Raw genomic sequence first — 7,980 nt, forward strand, 5'->3', positions numbered from 1 at the left:
TCTCTTTACATCTATGTCTTCGAGGAAATATCTATTAGAGTTGGACGGTCTACTATGATAGAAGGTCTGTTGTCTTCTAGCATGCATTTCTCTGCTAGAAGAATACTCACGTTGATCGTGTACATGCGTGAGGTAGTCCTTCCTATCTCCCCCTTACCTCTTCTCTCCCTCCTCCTCCTCTCAACACCTTAATCCTTCTTTCTTTTCTTCTTTTTTCTTCTTGTTCTTTTCATCTTCTTGTTGTGTGTGGTGTGAGTTTCGTCTGTCTCGTCTCTTCGATTTTAGAGAAGGTGGAGGTGCTAACGTCAGACGGCAGGATTTTCGTAGGGACGCTGAAAGGGTTTGATCAGAGTACGAATATGATTCTCGACAAATGCGAGGAAAGAATTTACAGCCTCGAGTCTCCTGTCGAACAGATCTCGCTTGGCCTATACCTCATACGAGGAGACAACATGTAAGCCACTCCACACATCTCTACAGATGGATCTACAGAGTGAGTAAATAGATAGATTCGAGATCGATAGATTAAAGATAGATAGATGGACAGATAGATAAATAGATAAAGGATAGATAGATAGATAGATAGCGACATATATACATAGGGGTGTGTATTTCGAATTCTGGATGTGCGATCGTGTATGTTTAGAAGAGAGAGAGGGAGATGACTTTCTATCTGCTTGTTGTCGTTGTCCTACGTGTTCTTCTCATTTGTCTTACTGCCTTTTCCTGTCTTCAGGATTCTCTATGGATATGAAAGAAGCTTTAACTGAGGGGGAGATTGTCTGTCTGTTGTTTTTTGCTGGGACTCCTCTCTTTCTCTTTTTTTCTTTCCTTTTCTGTCAGCCTCCCGTCATTGTGTGTGGATCCCCATCTAAGCTATTTCCATATCTCTATTACAGTTGGGTTCTCTTCTTCTTTGATGCATGTGTTTCTTTCGCTCTTTCAATTAGACGTCCTTTGCCAGTCCTTCCTCTTATGAGTCTACTACATGCAACCTCCACTCATCTGCTTCTTACCCCTCAATTGACACACTTTCTTCTTCTATTTTTACCTTATCAAGGCTTCCTTTCTCACCGATCTATCTATCTATCTATCTGTCTTCATCTGTCTGTCTTTCTATCTTTATCTATCCATCTACCTGCCTATCTTGAGTCTATCTATCTATCTATCTAGCTGTCTATCTCATCTTCTCTTCATTCCGGTAATAGCTTTCTTCCTTTCCTCAACGTTTTTTTCTTTCTCTTCTTCTCTTTCTTTCTTCTTCCTCCTTTCTTTACCTCGTTTTGTTTGAATGAATGTATGAGTGTGTATCTCTCTATGAAGATGTAATCGTGTAGGTAGGTAGATAGATAGGTAGATTAAACTCTACATGTATCGATTTGTATGTCTCTCTCTTTCTCTCTCTATCTAAATATGTGTATATATGTGCGTATCTTTTCTTGTTTAGAGCTGTGGTGGGTGAGGTGGATGTGGAGGTGGATGAGAGTATACAACTCTCCTCTGTACGTGCAGCTCCGTTAAAACCTGTAAGACAACTGAACATACAAACGTACCTCATATACTTTCTTCTTAGTCTTCATGGCTACTACCTTCTTCTCTTCTCGTCTTCTCTTCTTTCTTGTTCTTCTTGTCTCTTTCTCTGTCCGTTTTTCATCGGCTTCTTCTCTTCTGTCTTTTGATAGGAGAGTGGTCACTGCCGTCTGTGTATGTATGTACCTTCATAGTAACCGTCTCATTATATAGGGTAGCAAAAGATAGATAGTTAGATAGATAGATAGATAGATCAGAAACACATAGATAAATAAAGATACGTAGACTGAAGATTAATAGTTAGATAGACATGAAGATGGATAGATAAATAGATAGACAGCTTAACGGGGGACAGGTAGATAGATAGATTAAAGACAGATAGGCTGCTTTGGAAAGAGATTTACAGAAACACCTTCTAGAGGCACACCTAACAGATATGTTGAAGCATACAGGTATCTAAATATCTATAGAGAGATATGGATAGATACTGAGAGAAAGGATTGTATGGTTCGAATGTAGGAAGGAGGAAGAAGAAAGAAAACATGTGTTCTTTCCCCTTCAAGCTTTCATCGGTGAACAATCTTCTTCTCATCTTCTTTCCTTTTTTGGTTTCCTTTCTTTCTTGCTTCATTTTGTTCTTTTCTTTTCAGCTGACAAATCATTGATCAACCTGAAAGACACCGAATCAATCTCGACCGATCGCCGCACCCTTCTCTCTCTCTATCTGGTTACGGTGCTCGCTATCAATCTAGCTAGCTAGCTGGCTAGCTATTCATCAGTTTATTCATTTTCGCCATCTCGTCAACATTTTCTATTGCTTTCCCTTTTTCTCGCCAGAGTGAGTGAGTGGTGCCGTCGTATCCAGTCTCCCCTCGGAAAGAAGATACCTCTTGTTTCTTTCTCTTCTTGTCCCTCTGTTTTTTCTCGAGAATGAAAAGCGAAGAAGATTTGCTAATACTATGACTGCCGGCTACTCTTGCTGATTCTTGTGATGTTCTGGGATGGATCAGGGTCTTAGTGTGGGAGCACTCAAGGGCCACTGCGACGCCTTTGACTATAGCTACTACTCTTTCTTTTCTCGTTCTCCCTTTAAGAGACTTGCCCATTCTTGAGAAACCTATTCAGTCTCTTCTTTCTTTTGTTGAAGTTTTCTCTTCTCCGTCTCTCTCATGAGCGGATGATGTCTTCGATTTGACACGTACCTTTTTCTAACAGTGAGACTCTCTTCTCTCTCTCGCCAGTCATGACAGCAGAGAGAGATGAATGAGAGAGAGATGGAGTGAAGAAGCAAATCAGACCTCGGCGGATTGAGATGCGTAGAGACATGTGGGCCCAAATAGGCCGATATTGATATAATCTAAGATAGACAGATAAATAGATAGAACACACCGATCGATAGGTGGATTAAAGGCAGACGAACAGATTAAAGACAGAGAGAGGTAGATATCTATCTACCTCTTCATCTATCTGTGTATCTCTAGCAATGGCCACTCTACTCATCCTTTTACAGCATCATACGGTATCGCGCGCCTCTTGCAACTGCCGTCTTCTTGTATTGTGCCAAGAGTAAAGAAAAACCGACGGAAGAAAGAGCGCGTGAATGATGGCATGAGTGTTCTTTTTCTATTTCTATTCACTCTTCTTCATTCTATCTGTCAAACTCTGCTGACTACTATAAGCGAAATGTAAACTTCTTTTCGTTCCTTCCAGAAAGTTCTTACTACTTCGAAGGATTCCTCATCGACCACAGAAAATTGGGGATGCGTCTTATTCTTCAGTTTTTCGGAGAGAACGAAGAAGAAGAGAGACACGTGTCTCGCTTCTTTTCTTGGGTCGTCTCTTCCCTCCCTCGAGTTCTTATTCTTGCAAAATTATCTCGATGACCACAAGAATCGAAATACACAACAGAATAGCAGCCATAATATAATCGAAAAAAGATACGGACGAAGCACTCGGATTCTCTACAGGACGAGGAGAGGAGAAAATTGAGAATGATGATAATATTCATGGTGTCGAGGTGTATGTACACCCCAAACCGAGAACAAGCCACGCGTGTTAGTTCGCCTCCCTCTCCCGGCTTCCTTTCTCTGGGCTTCTCCATCATGTTCACTCTTATCATGATTTGGCCTCTTCTTTCTGACTCAGCCAGTTAATCAATTATTCAAGAAAAGTAGTTGCGCCCTCCTTCACCTAACCTAACTAAAGAACCGAATACCGAGGTATCTATCGATCTCGCTCTTTTCCTCTCTTATGAAGAAACTAATGACTCTAATCAAAGTGTTAGAGGAGATTCTTCTTCTCTCTCTCTTCATCTGCTCATCTTTCTCTGCTTTTGTTTCTTCTACCTCTTTCCTTCTCTTCTTTCTCCTCATTCTTTCTTTGACTTTCCTTCGACCTATCCGTCCATCTCTCCTCCTTCCTTCCTTCCGCTCCTTCTTTCGTTTCAATCTTTCCTTCGTCCATTCAAACTCTTTGTACAGTAAACCACTCTACACCGACAAGCGTAAGATAATTTTCCTTCGCAATGGAGTGTGCATGCTTCTTCCCACCCCACTGCTTTCGCTCTGCAGACGAGGGAATGCCTTGGATCTCTCCAGCCTTGCCTTCGTAGACAAGCAGGACATATCGATGAAGCCCCGTGCCTGCAGGCGGAGCAGGTCCGTTATATTCAACTGCAAAGGAGGAGAAAAACAAGAGGAGGAAGGGGAGAAAGAAAAATTCACCATCGGATACAACTGAGAAACGGAAACTCCAAACAATAGCAGGCCACACACCAGGGTCATGCCACACCCGAAATACACACACTCGCGAGATAGATAGATAGATAGATTAAATAGATTAAAGATAGATAGATTAAAGATAGATAGATACGAGGAATGACGAAAGACGACAACTCTCGAATCTCTCGCTCGCCTCCACCGCCCCTCCCCGTATGACTCTTTAAAGCACACTGAAGATGTACGAAGATAAATCGAAATGGACGATGTATACACATATATGTAATGTATATACATATATACGATGTATATACATGGTGAGGATGTTGTATGCTTATAAGCCCTCCCCTCGAATGGATGTAGATCTTCACTACTGCTGCTGAATTGAAAGAGTAAAACTAGGTAGATAGATAGGGGTAGATAACAGCACAGAAGTGAGAAGACGACAGCGACGAAACAAGCGACTTCTTTCGGTGAACGAACAGGGAGATGAAGAGATAAGGAGAAAGAAGTGAACTTTCTACCTTTGGTTTGTCGTTTTTCGATGATAGAAGTCGTATGAAACTTACGGAAAGTTTTCGAACTTGAATCGAGAGTTCGGCCGCCTGTCGCCACAACCCAGTGAGCCCATTCACTTGCTACTGGATGAGATCTATACATAGACAAAGACATAAAAAGTCATGCAAAGACAGAATAAGCACAGATGGATCTAACGAGAGATCAAAACAGATTGAACACTGATTGACCAGACAGAAGAAAGACAGATAGACAGATGAGGAGGAGATATGAGAGTGATAACGTTGAAAAGAGTCAAGTGGAGAGAGAGAGAGAAAGAAAGAAGATGAATGAATAATGGAAGCAGAAAAGAGAAGAAGGGTGAATCCTCAGCCAACACAGGGGAGAGACAAAACATAGAGACAGAAAAGAGATGATGATAGAGAAATGAGAGAACGACGAAGTAGTAGTCGGAGAGTCAGCTAAATAACTGAGACCAACAACACTGATAGGAGAAGTGATGTACAGAGGTGAATCGCCGCCTCATTCAATGGAGAAACTACAGGCTTATTATAGACGTATCTACCTCCATACAGATACACATATACACATACAGATTCATACATACATATTCATACAGATTCATACACACATTTGCATAGGTAAAAATATACATACACGAGAGAAGAGTGTGTTTATGCGTAGAGTAGAGATGTGATTTCTGTGTACCTTTGAGGGGCATCTGGGTCTGTAAAGAAGAGATAGAAGACCTGGCCGTGGCTAGGAGGTCTGGACAATTTAATGCTTGGCACGTGTCTCGTCTCCCCCACCGTCCATTCCTGGCCATCCTTAGCGGTCCCCCCCTGGAAGTCGATCTCCACCTACCAAAGCATTCAGCATCACCACAAGGAGCACGTGAAATAGAACCACACACCCCATGAAAAGAGACTTTCGCACGATAGGTCGACCAAACAAAGAAGTGACACATAGATAAAGATACACTGCAAGCATCTCAAAGAAAGAAGAAAAGAAGCCATGCCGAAATAGTACGAGACAAGATGACATTGTGCAATACACACGTCCTATGTATACCTATATCTTACCATACAGGGATATACACATATATCTATACATGGATTATATCTTCCGGAGACAGAGGGACAGGAACGTAGAGAGAAAAAGAAAAGAGAAAACTTCCCAAAGAAGATAGGCAAACAGCACACACCCTCTATTGAATATCTCCGTCTCAATTGTGCGTGCTTACTAGAGTTACTTCATAGTTTTTCTCTCTGCTTTCTTACTGAAAAAGTACAAGAGAAAAAGAGAGATAAAAAGCAAGAAAGAGCCACTGGCTACTTTGGAATGCACACGAGCGACCGCAAGGAAAAGCAGAGAAGCGTGATACACGATTAAACGCGCCGTCAAAAGCCTACATCCTTTTCTCTCCTCTTCCTTTCTTCTCTCTTTCTGTCAGTGACCATGAAGCTAAAAGAGAGTCCTGAAAACTATTTGCCTTCCTCTTTTCTTGTCTTTCTTTAACTTACAGCAACGGAGAGATGTGCACATTCATCCTCTGTTGGAATTACATCCGGAATAATTCCTGCCTCCTTAAGACGAGAGCAGGACGTCGCTAGATCAGATGCCATCGCTCCTACTACTGCCGTCCCGGTTGACAAGGAAAAAGAGAAAGAAGAAAGAAAGAAAGAAATGAAAAGCGAGATAACACAAAAGAGAGAGAAAGAACTCCGTTGTTTCTTTCCTTGGCGAAAAGAAGAGAAGGAGTAAAAAGAGGGGGAAGAGAAGGAAAGTGACGTCATCTTTTGCGACGCCATGGTCTTGATCAGTGACCTAGCTAGCTTCGTGTTTCAAAAGCGAGAAGGGATGGAGGAAACAAAAGAAAGAAAGTTTTTTAGATAGATAGATCCATACGTAGCTAAATCGGTTGGTGGTGGATCGCGGTGGAGAGTCTATTATCTTCTATTCCTTGTCGTTCGAGAGTACGGGAGTAGCAACCCGGAGTCCTTCCTTCTAGCTGCTGGAGTATGGTGATAAGGACTATGCTCGTTTCAAATGAATGCACTGTGCCTGAAAAGATCTTCTGACTCTTCCTTTTGAGGGACTTGCCTTGTGAGGGCCATGCTTGCCTTCATTCGAAGGAGTAAAGTACAGATAGAGAAGAAAATATATCATCATTCATTACCGACACGCTACTGACGAGGTGGAGGGTAAGGCGCCGCACGGGGGCTGGGTGAGGAGGAAGTGGTTGAAGATGATCGGTCCGTTGACTGCTTGCTCATTGTTTTCTTTATTCCTTTCATTTCTCTGTCTCCTTCTGTCTTTCAAGGGCTTCGTTCGCCTCCAAGAAGTCCTTCATGCTTACAAATGGATGTGAAATTTCCGTTCGAAACCGTAGCTTTCTTGAAGAGTTCTTTACTTGCCTGGAAATCGGTACACTCACACCTGAAAACTGGGTGACCATACACCCGAAAATGAGGTGTACATACCTACCTGAAAATTGGGTGTTCATACGCCTGAAAATTGGGTGTTAATACACCTGCAAACTGGGTGTCCATACACTAGAAAACTCGGTATATATACACCTGAAAACGGGGTGTCCATACACTAGAAAACTCGGTATACATACACCTGAAAATGAAGTGTACATACACCTGAACTTGAGGTCTACATGCGCGTGAAAGTTGGGGATACGTACACCCTGAGGATTGGGTGTACATACGCCTGAAAATGAGGTGCACATACACCTGAAAATTGGGTGAGCATACACCCGAAAATGTGCTGTGCATACACCCGAAAATCGGCTGTCCATACACCTGATAATTGGGTGTCCATACACTAGAAAACTCGGTATACATACACCTGAAATTTGGGTGAGCATACACTAGAAAACTGGGTATACATACACCTGGAAATTGGGTGTCCATACACTAGAAAAATGGGTATACATACACCTGAAAATTGGGTTTACATACACCTGGACGTTCGGTGTACATACACCTGAAAATGAGGTGTACATACACCTGAAATGAGGTGTACATACACGCTGAGAATTGGGTGTACATACACTTGAAATGAGGTGTACATACACCTGAAATGAGGTGTGCATACACCTGAAATGAGCTGTACATACACCTGAAAACCAGGTGAACATGTAATGGACGCCGCAATATCTTAACAAGTTTATATCTGTCTTGTCACCGAAGCACAACACGTGTCACAG

At 42.2% G+C, this 7,980-nt stretch overlaps 2 protein-coding genes across 2 annotated transcripts; one reads left to right on the forward strand and one right to left on the reverse strand.

Annotated features, from left to right (window-relative positions):
- Positions 1-42: 42 nt before the first annotated feature.
- Positions 43-2,504, forward strand: CSUI_002116 (sm-like protein lsm8). The gene is made up of 3 exons (XM_068062318.1): positions 43-454; positions 1,448-1,526; positions 2,181-2,504. Exons 1-3 carry the CDS (start codon positions 360-362, stop codon positions 2,193-2,195), a joined length of 189 nt encoding a protein of 62 aa, XP_067925710.1. The 5' UTR covers positions 43-359; the 3' UTR covers positions 2,196-2,504.
- Positions 2,505-3,379: 875 nt separating this feature from the next.
- On the reverse strand, positions 3,380-6,855 carry CSUI_002117 (phosphatidylethanolamine-binding protein). Its single transcript, XM_068062319.1, has 4 exons — positions 6,287-6,855; positions 5,472-5,623; positions 4,817-4,899; positions 3,380-4,202 (listed from the first exon to the last, which is right to left on the reverse strand). Exons 1-4 carry the CDS (start codon positions 6,572-6,574, stop codon positions 3,994-3,996), a joined length of 732 nt encoding a protein of 243 aa, XP_067925711.1. The 5' UTR covers positions 6,575-6,855; the 3' UTR covers positions 3,380-3,993.
- Positions 6,856-7,980: the final 1,125 nt, after the last annotated feature.

This window comes from Cystoisospora suis, assembly GCF_002600585.1.
Source record: "Cystoisospora suis strain Wien I chromosome Unknown contig_884, whole genome shotgun sequence".
In the NCBI taxonomy this organism is placed as follows: domain Eukaryota; phylum Apicomplexa; class Conoidasida; order Eucoccidiorida; family Sarcocystidae; genus Cystoisospora; species Cystoisospora suis.